Source organism: Calliopsis andreniformis, chromosome 5 (genome assembly GCF_051401765.1).
Source record: "Calliopsis andreniformis isolate RMS-2024a chromosome 5, iyCalAndr_principal, whole genome shotgun sequence".
Taxonomy (NCBI): domain Eukaryota; kingdom Metazoa; phylum Arthropoda; class Insecta; order Hymenoptera; family Andrenidae; genus Calliopsis; species Calliopsis andreniformis.
The window spans coordinates 13,444,601-13,467,157 of record NC_135066.1 but is presented as its reverse complement, the minus strand read 5'-3'; the positions used below and the strand labels follow the sequence as shown (position 1 = coordinate 13,467,157).

General features: G+C 34.1%; 5 protein-coding genes across 8 annotated transcripts; 3 read left to right on the top strand and 2 right to left on the bottom strand.

The window, feature by feature from the left end:
* Positions 1 to 597: 597 nt before the first annotated feature.
* Septin4 (septin 4) lies at positions 598 to 5,449 on the top strand. Of its 2 annotated transcripts, none has more exons than XM_076378204.1 (9): positions 598 to 735; positions 930 to 1,106; positions 1,163 to 1,255; positions 1,350 to 1,515; positions 2,062 to 2,212; positions 2,330 to 2,495; positions 2,972 to 3,128; positions 3,595 to 3,676; positions 4,359 to 5,449. In XM_076378204.1, exons 1-9 carry the CDS (start codon positions 726 to 728, stop codon positions 4,584 to 4,586), a joined length of 1,230 nt encoding a protein of 409 aa, XP_076234319.1. In that variant the 5' UTR covers positions 598 to 725; the 3' UTR covers positions 4,587 to 5,449. The 2 variants fall into 2 exon arrangements, with proteins under 2 accessions (XP_076234319.1, XP_076234317.1); XM_076378202.1 differs by having other exon boundaries at positions 2,972 to 3,140.
* LOC143179143 (pro-resilin) lies at positions 5,412 to 7,452 on the top strand. Its single transcript, XM_076378206.1, has 3 exons — positions 5,412 to 5,473; positions 6,471 to 6,605; positions 7,123 to 7,452. Exons 2-3 carry the CDS (start codon positions 6,489 to 6,491, stop codon positions 7,375 to 7,377), a joined length of 372 nt encoding a protein of 123 aa, XP_076234321.1. The 5' UTR covers positions 5,412 to 5,473; positions 6,471 to 6,488; the 3' UTR covers positions 7,378 to 7,452.
* On the bottom strand, positions 7,062 to 9,755 carry Fbp (fructose-1,6-bisphosphatase). The gene is made up of 4 exons (XM_076378205.1): positions 9,580 to 9,755; positions 8,423 to 8,887; positions 7,975 to 8,164; positions 7,062 to 7,895 (listed from the first exon to the last, which is right to left on the bottom strand). Exons 1-4 carry the CDS (start codon positions 9,753 to 9,755, stop codon positions 7,677 to 7,679), a joined length of 1,050 nt encoding a protein of 349 aa, XP_076234320.1. The 3' UTR covers positions 7,062 to 7,676.
* Positions 9,756 to 11,447: 1,692 nt separating this feature from the next.
* Stas (Transmembrane protein stas) lies at positions 11,448 to 13,940 on the top strand. 2 transcript variants are annotated; one of them, XM_076378529.1, is made up of 4 exons: positions 11,448 to 11,519; positions 12,258 to 12,369; positions 12,427 to 12,555; positions 12,690 to 13,940. In XM_076378529.1, the coding sequence occupies exons 1-4, from the start codon at positions 11,492 to 11,494 to the stop codon at positions 13,195 to 13,197; spliced, it is 777 nt and encodes a 258-aa protein (XP_076234644.1). In that variant the 5' UTR covers positions 11,448 to 11,491; the 3' UTR covers positions 13,198 to 13,940. The 2 variants fall into 2 exon arrangements, with proteins under 2 accessions (XP_076234644.1, XP_076234645.1); XM_076378530.1 differs by lacking the exon at positions 11,448 to 11,519 and adding an exon at positions 12,115 to 12,167.
* A 115-nt stretch (positions 13,941 to 14,055) lies between these two features.
* Positions 14,056 to 22,557, bottom strand: LOC143178678 (gamma-aminobutyric acid receptor subunit alpha-1). 2 transcript variants are annotated; one of them, XM_076377437.1, is made up of 11 exons: positions 22,466 to 22,557; positions 19,643 to 19,842; positions 17,722 to 17,789; positions 17,442 to 17,662; positions 17,281 to 17,363; positions 16,629 to 16,828; positions 15,794 to 15,881; positions 15,521 to 15,681; positions 15,167 to 15,352; positions 14,876 to 15,018; positions 14,056 to 14,710 (listed from the first exon to the last, which is right to left on the bottom strand). In XM_076377437.1, the coding sequence occupies exons 1-11, from the start codon at positions 22,471 to 22,473 to the stop codon at positions 14,497 to 14,499; spliced, it is 1,572 nt and encodes a 523-aa protein (XP_076233552.1). In that variant the 5' UTR covers positions 22,474 to 22,557; the 3' UTR covers positions 14,056 to 14,496. The 2 variants fall into 2 exon arrangements, with proteins under 2 accessions (XP_076233552.1, XP_076233553.1); XM_076377438.1 differs by having other exon boundaries at positions 15,794 to 15,856; positions 16,694 to 16,828.

Below are 22,557 nucleotides of genomic sequence, written 5' to 3'. Positions count from 1 at the left end.
TCCACCCCTCTCTGACGTAAGTCTTAGCTCCTCCTTCTTGTGACGTCATGCGTGACGTCAGTGGCCTTGAAAGTGAAATAGAACTCTATTTAGAATCTTAAACTATGAGACATTTGGAACATTCACTAAATTGATATTTCGAAAACTTAAACAGGGAGTATTCTACTAATACTTGTACTTTTTACTTGTCTGAGTCAAAACATAAGATAAAAAACATACTAAAATTGATTAAATAACAACATTAATATCAGAATATTTCAGTACAAAATCACAGTTAACATATGCCTATCAGCACTAATCCTTCAGTATTTAAATTCCATTTCATTCAATCCAATAATACTCAACAAAAAAACCATATTGGCACTCTACTAAACGCTACTCAATTCTGAGAGCTCAAAGCGAGGGGAGATAAATGGGCAGAAGGGTTCCCCCTATTAGCGAGAGGTCTCTTAAGTCGATTCTTCGGTCCAGCTGCAGTTTGACTAACGAGAAAGCGATTTTCAAGCGGTATGCCTCGCAAAGCAGGAAACAAAGTGGAGTCCGTACCTGCCAGTATATTATTGATCGGTTGGCAACCAGTGCGCCAGCGCAGTGCAATCTCGAGGGCGACAAAACAGTAGCAATCTACCCTCGACCGCGTTCCATTACGGTGTTCCAGAGCCGTTCCACTGCTCCTTCAGCATAGCTGTCTCGACACTGTCAAAGTGTCGTCGCGCGTGTTCAACATGTCCGGTGGTAGGTCTGCATGTCTCTCATTTTAGGACTCGTATTCTTTTCTTCTCTAACCGAAATGTTGAACTGAGTAAAAGAGGGAGTCGCGCGTGCATGAGAACTTAGCGAAACTTGAGGGTGAAAGAACCTCGAGAAGAGAAGAGGAACCAACTGCCATGGGATCTTCAGGGTTTAATCTGTTTCTCTTATTCATCAAGACAGGGACTATATTGGATTCGCGACGCTGCCCGAGCAAGTGCACAGAAAGTCGGTTAAAAGGGGGTTCGAGTTCACCCTGATGGTCTTGGGAGAGAGCGGCCTCGGCAAGTCCACCCTCATAAACAGTCTCTTCCTGGGAGATCTTTACAAAGACAGGCGTATGGCCGATGCCGCAGGTTTGTACCAAAGCAGTGGGCCTTTAGCCGATGACCGCCCCTAAGTCTCTTTTTAGAACGCATCGAGAAGACAACGACAATCGAGAAGAAGACGATGGACATCGAGGAACGTGGTGTCAGGTTACGATTGACAATCGTTGACACGCCAGGTAGGGTCTCTGCTGATCTTCTTTAAGCTGTGGTGGAAGAAAGGGCACGCGACAGTGTGTATGTTGATGCTACTGAACGAAAGTCTGTGTCTAGGATTCGGCGACGCGGTGAACTGCGAGGACACTTGGAAAGCGTGCTCAGCCTACATCGATGAACAGTTTCGGCAATATTTTACGGATGAGAGTGGACTGAACAGGAAGAACATACAGGATAACAGAGTACACTGTTGTCTGTACTTCATTCCTCCGTATGGCCATGGGTACTACTTGTTATCGACTTTCATTGCTTAGGGATGGTATACCGAGGCCTTTTAAAGTTTCAGAGAAGTTTGGTACTTGAATTAATCTCAGGTCATTAACGTTAAATGCGAAAATCTTCAGTGGTCACAAAGGTAACCAGCCTTTGAGTTTTAGAGTTAAAAGAAATGTTCTAAGAGTAAAAATCCCAGTAATCGACACTGGCCTAGTCATCAATACCTTCTAGGAATTCGACTTAAAATTAGAGTTCTAGTTTTACTAGTTTCTTCATAAAAATGTTAATCCTTTATAACAATTATATCTGTCACTCATTATTATTTCAGATACGTAGTCCATAAGCAACTCGCGAATATGCGTACAATACAACCGATTTTTATCAAATCATTTTTATCAAATTTATCGTAGTGTTTAAAATCTGGAAAAATCATATCCAACATGAAGGACCTCAGTGTACCATTTAAAATTCTAACAAAAATTAGTCTAACTAAAACCAAATTAAATTCGCTTCACCCTAGTTACTCCTGTCCCATTTTGCTTTCTTCTCATAGTCTCAGGCAACTCGATTTGGAGGTGCTCAGACGGTTGCATCGAAAGGTGAACGTAGTACCAGTGATAGCAAAGGCAGACACCCTGACCACGTATGAGGTGAAAAAGTTGAAGGAACGAATTCTAGCAGACATCGAGGAGTACGAGATTCAGGTAATGTCTGATAAACATTTTCTTTCGATCGCTTTCGCCATCTGAACCGATCGGATCGAGAATGCGACAGAAAAAGAGAAAAGCAACGAGAAAGGACACACGATGCTTTGCACGTAGATATATCAGTTTCCGGACTGCGATAGCGACGAAGACGAGGAATTCAAGCAGCAAGACAAAGAGCTTAAGGCGTGCATCCCTTTCGCTGTGGTCGGCAGCTCGACGGTGCTAGAAGTCGCGGGGAAGAAGGTTCGCGGTCGACAGTACCCTTGGGGAGTGGTGGAAGGTAATTAAGTAGACATCATGTCGTCTGATTTTTGGCAAGGAGTATAGCCTTCGAGATTTTACACTCACAAGAGATACTGTGGTTTTGACTAGCTCTTTCTAGATAAGAATTAACATAAATGAACTATGTATTAAAAAATGGGATTCCAAAGTAGTAGTAGGTAGTATTCGCCAAAAGAAGGAAGAAGGTCTTAGTAAATATGGGTCAAGAAACTATTTCTAAAATTATGAACTAGTATAGCAACTTAATACTAATGAAGACTTCTAATAACTAAGCGCACCTTTGCTAACTCACCTTGCAATCCAAGACATCCCTTGTGAAAACAGAATTTCGAACAATTCCCTTGTAAAATGAACCTATTGAGGAGTGTTGAAGTACCCTGGCTCCTTAAATAAATCGTTTCTCAATTAATGATTGAGTAATAGTAAATTTCCTTCTGGATCCTCGATTAATCGTCGTTTTTCGATCGGGCACAGTGGAGAACCCAAAGCACAGCGATTTCGTCAAGCTAAGGACGATGCTGATATCTACGCACATGCAGGATCTCAAAGACGTGACGCAGGACGTGCATTACGAGAATTTCCGAGCACAATGCATTTCACAAATTTCACAGCAAGCAATTCGGGAAAGGAGGTATTTACGCATGTAAATAAGTATTGCATTTCAGTAGGTATACTTCTCTGTAGAGCAGCGCTGTCCAAGCGAAGGCTTTGGGTTCAAAGGCGCTTTGGAGTCTCCTAGTTCCGTTTCCAGCGTCAAGGAAACTGTGCAGTGCTATGAAGACTATTCTGCGAAGTTAATGTCTCTATTGTCAAGAAAGTTCACTGCGATTAGTGGATTAAAGGATCGATGGGAAGGGGAAGGAGCAAAGTGAGGGACCCAGTCGCTGGTCAGCGCTGCTCTGGATTGTGTGTCCGAGTATTTTTGTATCTTTCTTTTCTCATCGGTACTGACGTTCACCTATTCACCCTGCTTGTCTTAAGTATGCTAGTTCCTCCGTTGGTTCTCTTTGTCTTCTGTCTATCTTTTTGATTGTGAATGTGATCGATGGATCAGCTAGTCGGAATGTGGACGTAACAATGTTTCCTTCCATTCGCAGCAAATTGAAGAGAGACTCGGGTCCACACTTTGAAAATAGTATATCTGACACGGACCGGTTACTTTTGCAGAAAGACGAAGAGGTAAGGAAAATTGAGCGAGAAAAACAGACTATACAAAGTTCCTCGTATTAATGATGAGCATTCATAGAGTATTCAGTTATCAAAAAAAGAAGTATTCGTAGAAAAATATTCTAAATAAGTGTCATTAATCAGACAATTTTTTTGTTTATCGGTCAGTCAATTAGTTAGTCTTTCTGTCAATCGCCAAAACTAAACGCTTCTCTCCTAATTTTGATACAGTTCTTCTGTTCAACCTATTTCAAGACAATAATTCTTAATCCCATATCAATGTTTTACAGTACAGAACCATTACACATATCTGTAGCAAAGCTCCGTCGTTTTCTTCCTGAACCATTCATTCGCAATATTGTAACCTGAACAGACACATAGTATCTCTAATCTATTACACACCCAGTACTTATCACCTGTTGCATTAACAGAAACAGTTACATTTATTTGAAGGCATTTGTAGAATGCAACTACTTCAAACAATTACATAAATACTTCTATAATAATTGTATTCCTCGATATCATCACCTTATACATGAAGATTCTTTTCGTCTACAATGACCATGATGATATAATTTAAGCTCCTTGATATCAATTTTACACATCAGAAGGACCTATACACTCCAGTTCTTATTGGTCACATTTCAAATGGTTTGCATCTATACTTAAAAATATCATTTTCCAACTTTTACAGATAAGAAGGATGCAGGACATTCTGGCACAAATGCAGGAGAAGTTAAAAGCCACAGGACAAGTTGGTCCTGGGATTGGCCTTAGAGGAAGAGTTGGAAGTCTTGGGAACGATTTAGATTCCACTGACGTCGAGAAGAAACGCAACAGTATTACAGACGAGAAGAAGCGTGTTATAGACGAGAAGAAACGTATTATAGACGAGAAACGCAACAGTATTATAGATGTCTGAATCGTCGGATGTCGACCATCATAAATTAGGATTATCTTGTGGTTGTCACCGTGCAACTTTTGCACGGATGATTCCATTCGGTTATATGTGAATGCGCACAAGGTTGATAAGTGACACGTATGTATAGAATGATTCAAAATTAAGGGTCAGTCGAACAGGGGACGATAGAGGGCAATGAAAAACCAAGTTTTGGAGTAGTAAACATGTTCCTCACTTTACTCTGAAGTAAAGAAGTTTTAGGATGGCGTTAATAATGTGGTGTGATATTCTATCATATTGATTGAATAATGTGCCTAATATGTGTTAATTGCTATTGAAACTTTCATGAAACGACAATATAGGACGATCTTCGTGTTTACTGATGTATCGTTTTTAAATTTGTTAAATGCTTTACTGTCGATGAAATGCCATTAAAACGTGAACAACGAACAAAATTCCTTAATTTTTGCTTAGTGTGGAATTTGGTGTGTAGGTGTGGAGGAATTTTCAATTATGTTTATTAAGCTAAAAATGTTTTAATTCGCTGCCCTCTATTATCGCGTGTTAAATAAACCTGTAATTTTAAATCATTTTATATATTCAAGGAAGGATTATACCAAAGAATTTTATATGCGTCCGTACATACAAGTGATGTAGCATTATTCCAAGCGAATATTATTGTATTAGGAGATCAATCGCATTCGCGAGTCGATTTTCATACGCGAGGTTTCCACTTTTATGTATTTGTGGTATCGTTAGAATAGTATTTGATATCGTTATTTATGCACTTATACACAAGCGAAAGGTTGTACTGTACATATAATGTGTATACATATACAAGGAATATGAAAAGGACAGCGAAAATAAATGGGAAAGTTACTGACTGAGAAGACAACAAAAATTATCGAGTAAATTCCTCCTTTTGTTCTTCTGAAGCTGCGAAATGTCATTCATAGTAATATTTATGCAAATTCATATGTGTATAAGGAACCTAAAAAGGTGCAATTTCAATAGGGAAGTATCACACATTACTTATTAACATATTTTAAGTTTCAAATAAATTTTACGAGAAGAATAATAGCTACAAGTAGAAAGTAGAAAGTAAAAACCAGGTAATGTTTTTAATTAATTTCCAGGAAAGTATATTCTAATGTAATTTTAAGATTTAATTTAATTACTGTGTCTGTCTATTATCTATCTATATGGATACTCTAATTTCTATCAGTATTGAAACTCGTAATTAAGTAGAAATGGTGAGTAGTAGACAGACACGTCAAATTGAATTACCTTTTAAACAACAAATAATCCTTAGAAAAAGAATCCCCCACTTTTTATCTGCACACTTGAATGCAGCAAGAATTTTTTATCATTCAGAAGCAATTTTAATAATTTCTCGTCAGAATTAGTAAACGTTTCCACCAATCAGGAACTGTTACAAGCACGTCAAATCTACGACTGCCGCTGTAGAACTCGAAAGACAATGCGGTTTTATTATTAGCTAGAATCATAGGTATGGATTCGTATTACAGCCCTCCGCCCCTTGAATAACTGTAATTCCATCTTCGTTTCGTCGTACCCGCAGCCACTAGGAATTTGGTATAAAATCCCCTGTTCTTCTTAGCATCAAGCTATTTACTTTCGGTAAAGTCTGACAGGATCCTGTCAAGTTGCTGATGTTTCCAAAGGTTTGTACATTGTTCTTCAACGTCTCTTGCGGCAGTTTACTTAGGCATATATTTTTCTTTGCAAATTTATCTGTAATTCAGATATAGTGTAGAAATTTTACTTGGATCGTCTGTGCATTTTCGGAAATGTTATCCTTCAATCGTGACGTCGAGCTGGTTTATGGACACTGTCAACTTGGTTGGGAAGTGTAAAGAAACACTGTGTTCCTTTTACGTGTAGGCACTTCTGTTGACGACGATGTTGGTAGGAATTTTGGGTGAACCTCAAGGACCTGCCTATCTGCCACCTACAGGGACTGGAGCACGTCCAGCTACAGGTGGAGGTGGCACTGGCCACCCTGATGAATGGGCAGGCGTAAGTATCTTCTTTTTCTTCTCGGTTCTTAGGATGAGATGTGTCCAATTTTAGGATATTATGGTCAATCGTTTACCTAATAATCTTGTCTCAGTTAACATTGTTCCCAGGCACCTTCAATGTTTGAAAGAATTGAATACTCTTTAACATATTTGTTGCCATGTTTTCCATTGTTACAATAAAAAGAATTTATATATTGTACTTTGCATAAACTCTAACTTCAATGTTCGTGGTCTTATACATATCTACTTACTTCAATCTTACATTCTTAGAACTGACTTACACTTTATTAAGTTTCATTTTCTAAGAGAAAAGTTCTCTTAGTTGGGTTTGAAAATATTTTGTAATTGAAATTGAATTGAAAATGCAAATTACATCTCATAGATTTTAATTAAGTTATAAACTTCATTTTTTTTAAAATAAACATGTTACTGTATTTGTTAAATTGATCCCATCTATAATCAAAGTCCTCGTATATTCTCTAGTTAAGGTCGAAAGTATGATTTCTTTTGCACAGGACCCAGCAAATTATGAATTCTCATATGAGGTTCAAGACTCTGGGGCAGGACTAAATTTTGGTCACCATGAGACACGGAAGGACGACGAGGCAACTGGGACCTACCACGTGTTGCTGCCAGATGGTAGAACACAAATAGTAGATTATGTTGCTGACGGTGCTGGATACCGTCCAATGGTACGATACGAAGGAACAGCAACGTATCCAGCTCCAGGATCTCCTCCAGCGACCAACAATGAGGGATATAGATATTAATTGGATATTCTAAAATTGAAAATATAACAAGATTTAACAGACTTAAGATCTTACAGAAAATAGTGTCATAATCGTCTGAGATACTAATTTTGAAGAATCGCTGATTTTGTTACGTATTTTATGTTTATTAATGGTCGATCGAAACCTTTGTTGGGTGATTTAATAAAAATGAAATTTGTTGTTATAATAATTATTTTAGTCCCTGCTCTTCCTTAACATCTCGATTAAAAGAACACTCTTAAATTATCTTGTAACAATTTTTGAGACATGCACTTCCATAAAGACTTTAATACACTTATTCAATTTGTGCTTTTTATTTCACTTTTCGCAGTATTTTGTTGTTTTTTAATGAATTGCAAAACTTCCTCGACATCTTCTCGGGATCCCAAAAATATCGGAGTCCTCTGATGAATTTTCTCAGGTATTATATCTAAGATATCGATCTGTCCATTAGAAGCTAATCCTCCAGCTTTCTTCAAGATATAAGCCATTGGTACACATTCGTACAAAAGTCGAAGCTGTAAATGAACATTTCAGAAACATAATGAGTGTTTTTTAATATATTGCTTTTACATTATATTATTGAAGCAAGCGTACCTTCCCAGTTGGGTGACTTTTGGTTGCTGGATAAAGGAAAATTCCTCCATATTTGATCGTTCTGTGAACATCAGCCACCATAGATCCCACATACCTTGCGCTATAAGGTTTCCCGCTAGTGGGATATTTTTTCGAATGAATGTATTCTTTGATAGCTGTATCCCAGGCACCCTCATTACCTTCGTTAATACTGAAATTATTAGTCACAGTTTTCTCCAGGTATTAAGTCATCAAAAATTTTGTTTCAGTGTTTTAAACAATTTTAGCTAAGATGAAAGATCTTTCATGAAGACTAATTAGTAAAATTGAAAGAAAACCCGATTTTCGAGTTTAAATTAATTATCCACTTTTTACTTCCTCAAATTATTCTATAAGCTTAGAAGATCTAGATATTTTAAGGAAAATCCAAAGTTCCTTGTAGCTTAAGGAAAGTTGTATTATTTAATACCTGTAAATGTTTCCTCTGGAAGGAACTTGGATATCTTTTTCAGTTAGAATAAATTCTCCAATTGCTGGATCATAAGTAAAGCCATTCACTCCATGACCAATTGACAACACTATCATAGTCGCTGAACCGTACAGCGCATATCCCGCTGCGACCAGATTTCTACCTGGTTGAAGGGCGTTCGCTACCATAGGCTCCCTCAGCTCGTCAGGTTTCTTGTAAATACCGAAAATCGATCCAACTGAGGCCAAGCAGTCGATATTGGAAGATCCATCCAATGGATCGAAGCAAATAATATATTTTCCACGCTTTTCGGTTTCCACTTCAACCGCATTCGGAACTTCCTCGCTCACGAGAAGATAACTGGTGTAGGAAGAAGTTATCATGTTCATGAATAACTCGTTGCTAAGCACGTCGAGCTTTTTCACTTCCTCGCCTTGAACATTTTGCGTCCCTGCTATTCCATACCTGTAGAAATAATTGGAAAACTGCCAGAATAGCTTTTTTTTGCATTTTGGAGACACATTGTTTTTTTTGGGCAGAATGTGGTGAAAGAATGTGTTAATTATAAATAGTAGATAGTATATAATAGTAATAATAGTAAATAGTATGCGTTAATTATTAATTGTAAATAATATTTTCAAAATTTTATCTGGAAAATCATTAGTGATCGATTTTCACTCAAATAAAGTATTCGACGACAGGTGTTAAAAATTTTAAAGAGTAACTCTACATATAAAACTAAGACACAAATTAAAAATTACAAAATTGCATTTGGGGCTCCATTTAAGAGTTATTAATTCTTGAGAAATTACTTAAAATACGCTTGAAACGTGTCTGACTCAGAACTTACTCTACTGACTTCACTGTGACTGGCGTAATATTATTAGCATCAGCAGTAGAGTAAGTCCCAAGTCAGACATATTACACGCAACATTTACACTTTTTCTCAACAATTCTTTCTTCAACAATTCAAACCAACTCTGAAATAAAGCCTTAAACGCAATTTCTTCATTCTTGATTTTCGTTCTATTTCGACGAGTAAGTAGAATCATCATTTAAAATTTCTGACACCTGCTGTCGACGTCCTGTATACTATTAATTCATTAGGTACCTCGCTCATAACATGATTACAAATACGATTAGTGAATTTTACTTACATGTTTGCGATACCAGCCTTCCTAACCGCCGAGCTAACCGCCTTGACGGCGGTCTGTATGCTGTTCAACAGTTGAGTCAGATCACCCGTCGCGGTTGGTATTTTTCGTTGTTCCGCGAGCACGAATCTCGTCAGAGTCATGCAATCAGAATCGAACGAGGAGCCCTTCGAAGTCATTTTCGCAACGAGCAAACCGCGGTGTTTCTCAACGAGAATTCAACGAGAAGACGGTGTAAGATTAAGACACAACACGCATCGGGCTGCTATATATGGTGAACAGTATCGGTCAGTAACAGAGTATCGGTATTAGGCTTATCTTCGCAATAGAGATATTAAGGAGGACGTAACTCCTTGACATTCATAACTAACATGTGAGGGGATCGGTTTGTTTAGAATTTGCTATCGCTTATCTGTGTGGCCGATTATTTTGGGTCTTTTTAATAAACAGCTATTGGATAACGTGACTAAAGGCAGGGAAAAGATTTTTAGTGAAGTGTTAGTGTAGATAGGTTCAAATGGCATGTATATGTTATGTATATAGGTATGTTTATATAAACATCTTTTTGTTTTGTTTAAGTGCTACATCAGTCCCTCAAATATTGCTCGCGTTTTATGGAACGTATTATATAGGGCGTCGACGATATTTTTACTATAGAGAGATATTTATTACTATAATAAAGTTGCGTTTTGGGCTTCGTTTCGAAGTTATTAACTGTTGAGGGAACACTTAAAATACGTGTGAAATGTGTCTGACTTGGACTTATTCTACTGACGCTGCCGTGTCTGATCTAATAATGCATATCGACAGTAGAATAAGTCCTGCGTCAGACACATTCTTGATTTTTATCCTATTTTGACGAATAGAATGACCTTTTAAAATTTCTGACACCTGTTGTCGAACACTCTGTATGTACATGTATAAAAAACTTTATAAATACGTAACAAGTTAATTCGTCATCTTCGATTAGGAGGTCAACACTTTAACCATTACATCATTTTAATGAGTAAAGTATTACATGATAATGAATGCCAGTCTGGACTCTTATCAGTGGTACTAAGATTTAACGGGGGATTTCCACAATGGAAGAAATTAGTCAACAAAATTAATTCCAAATAGTTCCATGCATATAAAATTGGAACGTTTATTTACGAATTGATAAAATATTAAAGAAATATAATAGATATCTACATATACTAATGATACACTATACTATATCCGTATTAATACTACATAATACTACTTTTCAATGATATCTATAAAATACCATCTCATTTCAATATTTTTGGCAACCTGAAGTATGAATACAAGTAATGAATGAATTTAATGTGTCCTTTAAAGGAGGTGCTTGAAAATACTCTCACAGTTTTAATATCATTTTAATGTTTGGAATCTCATAAATCGAAGTTATTGACATGCGGACAGTTCCAAAATTTTGATCTGGAACTGATTGTGTAACAATATTACAATATAACAGTATATTTTTAATGAGACCAGTAACAAAAAGTCTGTTGCTTTCTATTTATTTCAATCAATTATGCAAATATTTAATTCTGTCTTCACACGATAAATACGTGCCCAAAAATCGTGTAAACATAAATTTGGATGTGTTTACTTAAGGTCGTTGTATTAAAAGAAAAAGAAGAAAGAATAAACATTAGTTTATAAAGTTTATACATTTTTAACTGAATATTGTTTTTAACATAAATAGTTTCAAATTAAATTCAACCAAAATTATAATTGAATGGTCAGATTTGAAATTGATACATATATACGTAGACAATTAAATATATCGTAATCTGTGGAAATAATTTAAATTGTTTTTCACAAAAGTGACAGTATCTTCTACACTTGCGCCATCTTGAATTACAGGACTATTGTCTCGTGGTAGAAAAGTGACGGTCTACTTATAAAAATGGAAAATAGCGTAAAACAAAATATCGGTAAGAGATGTTTTTTTAAAATAGATCTTCTTAAAAATGAACTTATTATTGATTTTACGAAGATAAGTTGTTACACATTATTTTACTCTAAAACGAATTTCAAAATTTCATCGTTTCAGATTAAAACAGTTTTTATTCCTTTTAGAAATAATTTTGTAATGTAAAACTCTAAACTTCACATTGTTTATATATTTTATTATGTATCATTTCTTATTGCGAAATTTCTAACCTATCTTCTTTGTTACAAAGTGCCTAACTCCTAACCTATTGTCTCGACTGAATTCTAACCTTCAAATACAATCGTGTATATTTACAGATGTATACATGCATAGATATCGGTTTCATGCTCACCTAAAAGCTTATAAATTTCATATTTAGTCTCATATTCTAAAATTAATGGATTAAAGTTTTTTTAATAATGAATTTTTCAAATAACAACAGATTTGAACTTTAACAATAAAAATAAAAATATAGCAATAATAATAGGAACTTTAATTATAATGAATTATGGTTATCTTGATGATTAGATAAAATAAATATAATACTTACATGTTTGTAAACAAATAATATCCCTATTCTAAAAAGTGCTAACCTAGTTAACATAAAAATGCATAATAAGATCAAGATTACTAGTATAAAATAAAATTAGTGAATACTATATTGTTAAAATTTTTTTTATTGGTTAAATTGAAGAACTTCTGATTATTTTGTTTTAATAAATTTAAACCTTTCTTTCAGATCTCTCGAAAGAGACATCGACTAGACAAGCTGTTCTGACTGTTACAATGATCTTTATTGCATCATTGTCAGCATTATTTTATGTATATGCAAGCTTTCCAGAACTTGCAGAGTAAGTAATAGAAGCAGTTCATAAAAACAAGAATTTCACTTTTTTTTTCTTTTTTAGAAATGAATTACAATATATGAAACTACCACTGCATATTGAAGATGCCAAAAATTTAGGGAAACTTCTAAGCCGTTATAAGGATCTTTACTATGTACAAGTGCTAGCTGGACTATTCATCACTTATATTTTGTATCCTTTAAAATTTAATCTTTCTCATTTAACATGCTTTATGTTTTCTTCCTGTTAAAATTGTACACATTAATTTTTAATTATTGAGGAATGATATTTTTAAATTAATTAACTATTCCTTAACATGAATTTAGCTTACAAACTTTTGCAATTCCAGGTTCCATTTTTCTCTCAATCCTATCCGGTTTCCTATTTCCATTTCCTTTAGCTTTATTTCTAGTGTGCACTTGTAGTGCAGTAGGAGCATCACTTTGCTATCTTCTATCATCGCTTGTGGGGCGTAGATTACTTTTCAAATATTTCCCGGATAAGGCACGAGAATGGACACTAACAGTGAGGAAGCATAAACATCATCTTTTCAATTACATGCTGTTTCTTCGAGTGACTCCTCTGTTACCAAACTGGTTCATCAATCTGGCCAGTCCTATAATTGGAGTGCCTTTGGCACCATTTATCGTAGGCACATTTTTTGGAGTCGCTCCACCATCTTTCGTTGCAATACAAGCAGGCCAGACACTCCACAATTTAACTTCTTCTAGTGATGCATGGTCTTGGAACAGTATTTTAATATTGTGCATATTTGCAGTGTTATCATTAGTACCTGTTCTATTTAAACAAAAACTACGACAAAAGTTCGATTAAATTTTAGGGGAAAAAATTGAATAGATTTATTTATTAAAAAAATATGCGCTTATTTATTTTAAGTATTTACGATTCTAAACAGTGTAATGTGAAAACTATAAGTATTGAATTAGTCTTAATATAATTCCAGTTTTCTTTAGTAAATAATTAATTTCCATAGAAAATATTTCTTGAATCAAAATTATTGACTTCTTTTCAAAGTAAAAGTTATAGGAATATTAATACTCGCCTAGTTAATTGAATTATGATGTACAAATTTAATTCTGTAAAAATTGTTGAATATTGCTGAATTTTTTTATTTTTCTAGTTAGATTTTGTGAATTTCATTAGCTATTAGCAATAATTTGAGTCTGTAACGGAAAAAAAATAGCACAAATTTGATTCAAGTTGTCATTGCATGAATTTTGATGCGTTTTTAAAATCTATAATATTTCGCACAGAATATATTATTTGTTTAAAACTTTATTTTAAATAAAGAAAAAGGAAAAATTTAGTTCAAAAGGCCAAGACAGCGTTCTAGCTTCTAAATCGAAAAGTAATTTATTAAAACATTACTTGAATTTAAAGCTGAAAGGCTGATTAGTTGTCAATACCACCCGTTATACTACTCTAAGAAAAGTGATTTGCACAGTAAATTTATGTAAAAAATGTAAAGCAATGTATATACACTTAAAATAAAAAAGTAATTAAAATAAAATGTAAATAAATGTTTAATGAGAAATACACAAATGATTAAAAACAAATAGCTTATACAGGGTGTTCGATAACTGGTAGCACAAATTTTAAAAGGTGACTACGTGTCAAATTAAAATACAAATGAGAAGTGATGAAATAGCTGCATCATCGCTTCGATTACAAAATAAGTAGATACTGCCGCTACTAAGACTGACGTGGCTGGTGCGCAAACAGTAGAATATGTCTCTGCGTGTCAGATATATTTCAGACACATTTTAGACAATTTTGTAACAATTAAAACACGAAAATGAGACTTGAAGACACAATTTCGTTGTTTTTGATTTTTATCTGAATTTTCAGCTCTTAAAATTTTTGACGCCTACTGTCGAACACCATGTATTAATTCATTAATAAATGATGATACTTACAATTTTCTCTACTGTTTAACAATACTAGCACTCTTAAAAAAAAAAAAAGAAACGAAAAATTTCATTGGTTAACTCAGAACACTTCAATAAAGTTATTTATTTAAACTCTTACTTTACGTTTAATTTAGATGCATTTTTTAAGTCTATATTAAATAGCAATGAAGCATTTTCTATTTTCATTGACTTTTTTATTGAGCTAGTGTGAAATTGATCCGAGAGGAGGGTCTTGCCATTTAAATTCTTCTTGATAAGTAACATAGGTGACCCAATAACAAACATTGAGTAGTCCAAAAGAAGCTGGGAATACTATTCGTGCCACTTTATCGATATAAGAGACACTGTTTATGTGCCTTGAAATTTTTTCTCCGTGTCTTTTGCAGTTTCCGGCTGCCTCCCTCTGTCTGCGCTTCCTGCAGTTAAAATCGATTTATAATTGTCATCGAATATTCTTTAAAAACTGAAAAATTTGTCCTTCGTTCAATTTATAAATATATAAAATAAGTAGCTTTTTAATTAGTAGTAGAATGCAATTGCACACTTAAATTCATTTTTTTAAAGAAACCTGATTATTTAACCTGAATGCTTCGTCTCCAGCGAGGCAATAAAGGAACTGCCGCCATTTTGGTATCCACACATCCGTTTGCGTTTGCCTTTCCATTGTCGATGGTCTTGAAGTGACGGAAACTGACATTGATCCTCGACCATAGGCCACTGATTCCTGAATAAATAGATTTTGTTAACTGTTATTAATTTGGAAAAGAAATTCATTTGCAGCTGTCCAAAAAATTAAATTAAACTTAAAAAGGAGAGGAATATGTAGTAAATAATAGATACAATGAAAGTAATCATAATCGTAAAAGTCTTACTGTTACTCCATAAACATCTTGCATCAAGGAACTTCTTCTTTGAGATACATCGATTATAGTTTCTGGATGAACTGTTTGAGGACTGCATGATACGATACTGCAAAATCCATCGTTACCTTCTTGATAATTAGACTCGCTGTTGTTTTCCAAATCCTCTTCGTCTAAAGGAATTTCTCCACTGCCAACCTAATAATAATATATTTCTAATATTAATTTTGAGAAATATATTAAAAGTATATGAAAATAAAACAAGTAATGAAGTTATTAAAAGAACATAGATTTACATAGGTTTATAGTTTGATTAATTGATCGTAAAAAATAAAATTAAAAATAGATGTATGAATATTAAAATACCTTTGTAAAATAGTGCACACCAGCAAATTCTAAGAGAGTGGCGATGCAGTAACCAAAACTCATCAACAAGAACCAATCAAGAGCTGTAGCGTATCTCACTTTTGGCAAATCAGTTCTAGAATCGAGGCTAATAGTTGATAAAGTCAGCACCGTGGTAATACCTGCAAAAAACAATTAATTTATGAATTACTTATTATAAGTTTCGCAAGAATTCTTTACTGTCCCTAATTGTTTGTTATTCAAATCAAATCGAGACTAAGAGAAATAATTTACCCAGACCAACTCGATCGCTGGTTGCCTCGCGATGAATCCAAAAAGACACCCAGCTTAGAACCACTATTAAGACACAGGGCACGTAAACCTAGCACAATCATGAAAATAATAAAGTGAAGAATTAATGACTCATAAGTACTGTATTTTTTATAAATTTGGTCTTCAATTTACAAATTATATATACTCTGTAAAAATTGGACGAATTGTATTCCAAATGGTAAGTGTAACTTAAAGATTTAATTTGTACTAGTTGAGTACAAATAGATTTTCATTCTTTTTAGTAGGCGGAGGAAAATTTAAAGCAATGTTCTAGACATCCAAATAAAACGAAAATCGAGTATAATAAAATAAAAATTAGCCTGGAACTTGGCAAATTGGATAGCATCATTGTCAAGCGCGAAACATGTGGTAGGAGCCAAGCCATCAAAAAACAATAAGTATTATTGTTACTGTCCAGGAGACGTAGAATCCCATCCCAACTATTTATGTGAGATAAATGCTTCAAGTTGACTATGACAATCACTGCTATTTTTAACAGTTATAATTAACACATGAAGCTTTCGTCTTATTTTGCTGTCTAGAATCAGCCCTCAAATTTTTCTGCACCTGTAGTCAAACGCTCTGTATACCACCTTCTAAAATTCTGTTCCCATGTTTTCTTAAGCATAGCTTGGAAATACAAACAAGCTCCCTGTCTAATTGTCTTGATTTTTCAAGCGGTATGAAACGACGTAAACACGAGTAAAAAAAGAAATCTAAGATAATCTTTCATACCACTCTTCGTAAGCCAATTTGTATAAAAGTATAAGTAATGAATAGTAGCTAATCAACTTACTTGGATAATAAAATAGCCGGTGTTTCGCTGCAAATTAAAGGAAACTTGAAGAACAGAAAATTCACCTTCTCGACGAACGAAAGTTAGATTTCTGTAAGGCGAGCCCATTAAATCAAATTGCGACAGAGCCATTCCAGGAACAAAATTTACGGAAGAACCTTCCTGCCATTCGTAAACTAATTGTCCAGACGTGTAGGCGTCTACAAATGAAAATCATCAAATAATATCTAACAAATATAAAATAAAGTCGATGAAAAGATGAGTGAAAAATAATTCACAATAGATAAAAACAATTTTGGAAACTGTTACCTGCAATACAATACTATTTGTCCATTCAAAAATAAAATGAGATGAAATAATATCGGTAATCAATTCAGCATTGAAAGAATCTGATTACACTCGACATCGAATAAGACTTCAATATTGTATTGAATGAATGTCGACGAAATAAGGGTAGGATACATATAAAATTTTGGAGGATATAGGAAATCTATACCAATGAGGAAACATAAACAGTTAGCCTGATATGAAAAATAAACAAAAGAAATAGATTTTTTTTTTAATATAAAAAGATTTTTCGTTTTTCTTTCCTAATGCAGAGACTAATATTCAAAGGTCATTAATAACAATATCTACAACATGAAATACTTACAGCTTCCAAGAATGAGTGGACAGGACTGTCGATCCATAGGAAAGTTTCTCAATTCCATTGGGCATTTTGCTTTTATAGTGAGTCTGTTTGTGATTAAAGAACATAATTAGCAAAGTTAGACTTTTTGCTCCCAAAGAAGAGGGCATTAGAAAAGGAATGACCTCATAGAATATAAAATATCCCCATCCTGTGAGATCCTTAAAAGTTTATTGGGTACCGTGATGGTATGCACATAGCTGTGTTTCCCATTATAAAAATATGTGTCCGGCCGCCAGATTCTTTCCAACATTTTGATACTCAAGCTGAGTGACTTTATGGGGCCGAGGAAGCTCAAACGAGAGTCTCTCCATGACTGCCGGAAGTAACAGTCCATCGAGTAGTCCTACGAAAGGGATTAACGTAGCATGCAGATTGAAGTCCAATTATTTTTTATTAACTTACCATATCAAGCTCAGACACGGGACCCATGCTTCTTATTAAAATATTTGTTTTCACCACCGTCGGTGTCCCTTGAAATAAAACACTTCTAATCTTTCATCGACACAAAATATTGTTTAAAAATAAAGGATAATTGAACTGAATAATAAAAGCCCTTAATTTATCCATGATTCAAACTTCCAATCTTTCATCGACCCAAAATATTGTTTAGAAATAAAGGATAATTGAATTGAATAATAAAAGCCCTTAATTTATCCATGATTCAAACACCTAAATAGCCCGAGCAGCTATCTTATAATTAAAAAAGAACGACACAAAATTAATTGAAAATAGTACGCAAATAAATCACGTAAAAGTAGCTTAATCTGGTACAGTGATATTAACGCTAAGATTAATTATCATATTTCTACTAAAAAAATGTTGATGAATAGAATGGTCACCGACTAATTAAAAGATAAGCTAAAAAGGCATAATGGTCGTGGATGATGAAAATGGGTGTGTGTGATATAGGGTAATCGAGAGGGATGTTTCAGCGTTCTTTGAGTTGGAAAGAAACAGGAAAATCGCGGAAAATTGAGACCGTATGTAGAGAATAGAGGCGATTTTCGATCGAATACTCTTCTTTGGCTGGCTACAATCCAACTTTCCCCGCATCCCATTCGGCTTCTATTTTTTCCCCCTTTTTCTGCTTGATCACTTGTCAAAGATCGTTACAATGCTCCAATTTTTTTCCTATTACAAATCGATTTAGACTGAATCCCTGAATGAAGTCGCTCCATTCACTTCTTTCAATCACCCTTGTATTTTATAATAACACTACTTTAAGTCAAAATCCTTCGAAGAATAAATATACGTTTATTATAAATTCGAATAAGTGCAAATCAAAATCTGTAAAACTCCCTAAAACTTTAGATGAGAAAGGAAAACAATTTTTCTGTAGATAAGTGCATGCAATTCTCTATTCTATATTTTTATTTTTCTAAAGTTTCATTACGTGAAACAAAATTTTTAAATAAATTCTAAAACAACTAGGAATCACATTCGCCTAGAATAAAAAATGTATTCATTATTTAGAAGCTGACAATGAGTTCATGGTTTCTCTTTGCACCTTTGAAGTAAAGCCACTCGATTCTGGTTTAAAACCGAGAAGAAAAGACGTGTGTGTCGCTCGGAACAAATATCAGTCGCTAGAGATTCCCGAGTTTTGCTCAGAACGGAAAAACTCACAAAACAGACAGTTTGTTCCGGCAGCGTCGAGATCAAAACCAATAGAAACTCGACGATGTCACTCGCGTGTTGTGAAAGGAAAGTTGAGGGTTCGATCGGATCCCTGCTAGATAAAAGGGAAGATATGGAGATTGAAATCGGCTGAGAAATCGCCGAATTTTGTCGAGTATTTTCATAACCGTTTAATCCCCTCATCGCGGAGGTTGGGTTAATCCAATCACATGGATGCGACTCGATCGGCCGAGAAAAAGTTTTGGTAGAAAAATAAAGTAAATCGGGGAGCGTTTTACAAGTTACAATTTCTTTGTGACAGCTGCAGGATCTATTTTATTGAAAAGAACGAACTTAAAAAATATAGCTGTAATAAAGAATATAGCGATGCACATCTACACGCAAGATTGAAAAATGAGAAACGAGATACTTTTAATGTTAAAGTAGGTAATTCCATATTGCAACTCGATATAATTCTTGATGAGTATTACTGTAAACTTACACAAGCAATTGAAGTATTCCTTCTAATTAGAATTATATATTACAACTGTATTATATATTAGTAATATATTGGAATATATTTATATATTTCTATGAAACTGTATATTAGAAATATGTAATACAACTTTATTACTAAAACAACACAAGCAACTGAAATATAGTTATTGTAATTAGAAATATTTTTAATATTATTTTTTCACTTTACCTTTTCCATGAGTGGGCAGCTGATTATTTTCATAATTCATCAAGAGATTCTCTAGCACCATGGTGATGTTTTTCGAGACGACGTCATTGCCTGCTCCTTTATTCGCCGCAATTTTTGTTGTATTCTTTGACGATGGCAAAGTAACGTCCAAAGCGTAATTTCGATCTTTATATGCCGTTAATAGTAAAAGCAATATAAGCCTATAGGGGTAACATCGATTTATTAAATGTGGATGAAAGAGCAGTGTTGCGTAATCTTTCAAAATACGTTTCACAAAATTTGTTACTTTTCTAAAAGTTAATAGTTAGGTAGTTGAATACCAAAATTAAGATAGATTTATTGAATGAATTTGAAGTTTTTTTTAATTGTTCTAAAAATTGACAAAATTTAAGTACTGAAAGGAGAACAAGCTTTTGTAAAAAGTTAAAAACACTCGAAACAAACAAAAACGCATATAAAGGGAGTTCAGCTACAGATGGAAACAAATTTTAATCGAAGAGAATGAAATTTCGAATAAATGTTTTTGTCAAAAGTTGCGCATAGACTGTTTTCGAGTTATGTTCTTACGTTGAGATAATGTTATTAAGCGATTGTAAACTGGTCGACCGACCATAAACAATAAATGAAATAGATTCAAAGCCTGTAGAGACTGAGGCACAACGCCTGAAGCACTGTACCCTGGCTTCTAAAAATTAAATTATTATATTTGTACAGTCATTCGATTGTTAGGAAAAAATGTTTTCAGTGAACCTTTTTTTTAGTGTTTTATAAATAAAAATCTAAAGATTTAAAACCATGTGTCCCAGAGTGCTGACATTACTCCTCGACCAATTCATCGTTGGAAATAGTGTTTAGTAAATCAATTTTTTACCTGACTTTAATGGTATGCTGATCACTCATTTAATTATAGTCAATCAAATTAACACCACAATATTAAATATAATATACACATTACGTATCTTGTCTTGCCTTCTATTGCAGCATTTATGAACTTCTGTTACATAACATTTTAGTCTTATTTTTAAACATAGAATATACTACTTTTTACTTATACAATAAACTTTAGAACATAATAATTGTATCTAATAAATATCCAGTTTTATTATTCTTTTACGAAGTTCATATAAACTATTATGCAAATATCCCTTTTTCGAAAAACTAAAACAAATTGCTTCACTTGTCATATAGCAAGTGTACGCATATAGGACTAATCTACTCGTTTATTACAAATAATTTGTAGGAGAAAAGAGTAGCTTCTGTTTGTACATCAAATACAATTGTAAAAATTCAAAAATCGCAACATGATTTGGGAAAAGGACAGATGGGGGATAAAAACGGTGCGCATCAGGCAAAGTAGGGAGAAAGGTGAGAGGCCGTGAAAAAGTAGAAGAAAAAGGAGAAGAGGGGAATAGGAGTATAAGAGTGCTCTCCTTAGCCGCGGATTCAGCAACTTCCGACGAGGGTGCCCCTCGATCTTTCGAGTGAACATATTCTCCCTCGTTACGTCAGAATCGCCCTTCAAGTTCTGTCGATGTCTTCTCTCGCGGGAAAACTATGAAAATCGCGATTTTTCGAAATATTTCGCATCGTGTACTCCCATTATCGTCGAATTGAAGGTACTCAACGTTCTTTCGACACTAACGATGACATCTTTATCGAAGTTACAAATATTTGCCTCACTTATCTGAGCGAATTCTTTCTATTACATGTATTCGAATTTATTTAAAAATAATTTGTTCCACATTTCCTGATCAATATTTTAAGAATTATGATTCTGAGAACATTTGTTTCACATTTCAATCATTTTTCTGTTACAATTATTAAGAAATATATGTGAATTCTTTTTCTCATAAAGTCGCTCTTAATGTCATTGATAATCAATAAATAATTATCATGTCAGACACATATGACCAAGAAATGAAAAGAATCGTATCGGGCGAAAACATAAAAGGGGAATATTTTAAAAGTATTGAGAAAAGATTGCGAACTCCTCTCCCTTAAAAAGAGGAACGAATAGTAATAACTGAAAGAGACGAAAAGGCAAAAAAAGGTGGTGATTATTTCTCTTTCGTTTTTTTTTTTCGGCTATTACGAATGCCTGTTTACTGGTACTCTGTGCCACTTTAATTTCAGCTTTTCATTAACGGCCTCCGCCAATATTGCCATATTTACGGGGCTAGCTAAATAATCGACGCAGAACAACCGCGATCTTTGGTCAACTTTCATCATCATAATTTATTCTTTGGCCAGAGATTCGACTAATATACATATGTATAATATGCACGATCCATCACGATTAATTCGCCAAAGTTTCTCACTGTTGACTTATTAAATATTAATGCAGCAAAATATTTCTTACTGTTCATTATCGTATTTAGAGAGGTGAAAATAAAATGGTGAAAATAAATAATTCAGGTGAAAATAAATAATTTTCACCTGATTAAGTACTAATTATACAATATTATACTAACTAGATAACCAAAGTAAATTTCGATAATTATAAATGAAATCAAAGTTCAATGAATAAAATATTCAATACTTGAGACAAACTTAGGCAAAGAAAGTGACAATTTGATCGACGATTTAAAAGTTTTAATTATCCATGATTTCTGAAACTTTTTGTATTCTTCTGAATACTTTTCACTTGATTATGGTTTCAAAGATTTATGGAACCTTAAAATATATTTAGACTGTAAAAAAAGTATATTTAAAGATACTTTTTCTTCACTCTTGTTCGAGCCAGAACACAAGGGGACTTTTTGAAGAATCGAAAGTGGATCTCGTGTCAGCTAATGGAAATAGAAGAAAGAGAAATTTACTCACGCGATCATCACTGGGACCTTTTCTTTAAGATTCCTTTACAAGCCCTCGAATTCTTGTTGATGAAAAATCGAATAGACTTCAACCGAATGCCG

Excerpts from the sequence above, each read along its gene's own strand:
- Septin4 (XM_076378202.1), top strand. Across the intron at positions 2,213-2,329 it reads TCGAGGAGTACGAGATTCAG|ATATATCAGTTTCCGGACTG; the intron begins GTAATGTCTGAT and ends CTTTGCACGTAG. Across the intron at positions 3,677-4,358 it reads TTTTGCAGAAAGACGAAGAG|ATAAGAAGGATGCAGGACAT; the intron begins GTAAGGAAAATT and ends CAACTTTTACAG.
- LOC143179143 (XM_076378206.1), top strand. The coding sequence starts at position 6,489 with ATGTTGGTAGGAATTTTGGGTGAACCTCAAGGACCTGCCTATCTGCCA. Across the intron at positions 6,606-7,122 it reads ACCCTGATGAATGGGCAGGC|GACCCAGCAAATTATGAATT; the intron begins GTAAGTATCTTC and ends TCTTTTGCACAG.
- Stas (XM_076378529.1), top strand. The coding sequence starts at position 11,492 with ATGGAAAATAGCGTAAAACAAAATATCG. Across the intron at positions 12,370-12,426 it reads AGCTTTCCAGAACTTGCAGA|AAATGAATTACAATATATGA; the intron begins GTAAGTAATAGA and ends TTTCTTTTTTAG. Across the intron at positions 12,556-12,689 it reads CTATTCATCACTTATATTTT|CTTACAAACTTTTGCAATTC; the intron begins GTATCCTTTAAA and ends ACATGAATTTAG.
- Fbp (XM_076378205.1), bottom strand. The coding sequence starts at position 9,755 with ATGACTTCGAAGGGCTCCTCGTTCGATTCTGATTGCATGACTCTGACG. Across the intron at positions 8,888-9,579 it reads AAGGCTGGTATCGCAAACAT|GTATGGAATAGCAGGGACGC; the intron begins GTAAGTAAAATT and ends TTATTTCTACAG. Across the intron at positions 8,165-8,422 it reads TCCAGAGGAAACATTTACAG|TATTAACGAAGGTAATGAGG; the intron begins GTATTAAATAAT and ends TAATAATTTCAG.
- LOC143178678 (XM_076377437.1), bottom strand. Across the intron at positions 17,663-17,721 it reads CCGTGTCTGAGCTTGATATG|GACTACTCGATGGACTGTTA; the intron begins GTAAGTTAATAA and ends TCCCTTTCGTAG. Across the intron at positions 15,682-15,793 it reads CAGCGATCGAGTTGGTCTGG|GTATTACCACGGTGCTGACT; the intron begins GTAAATTATTTC and ends TGTTTTTTGCAG.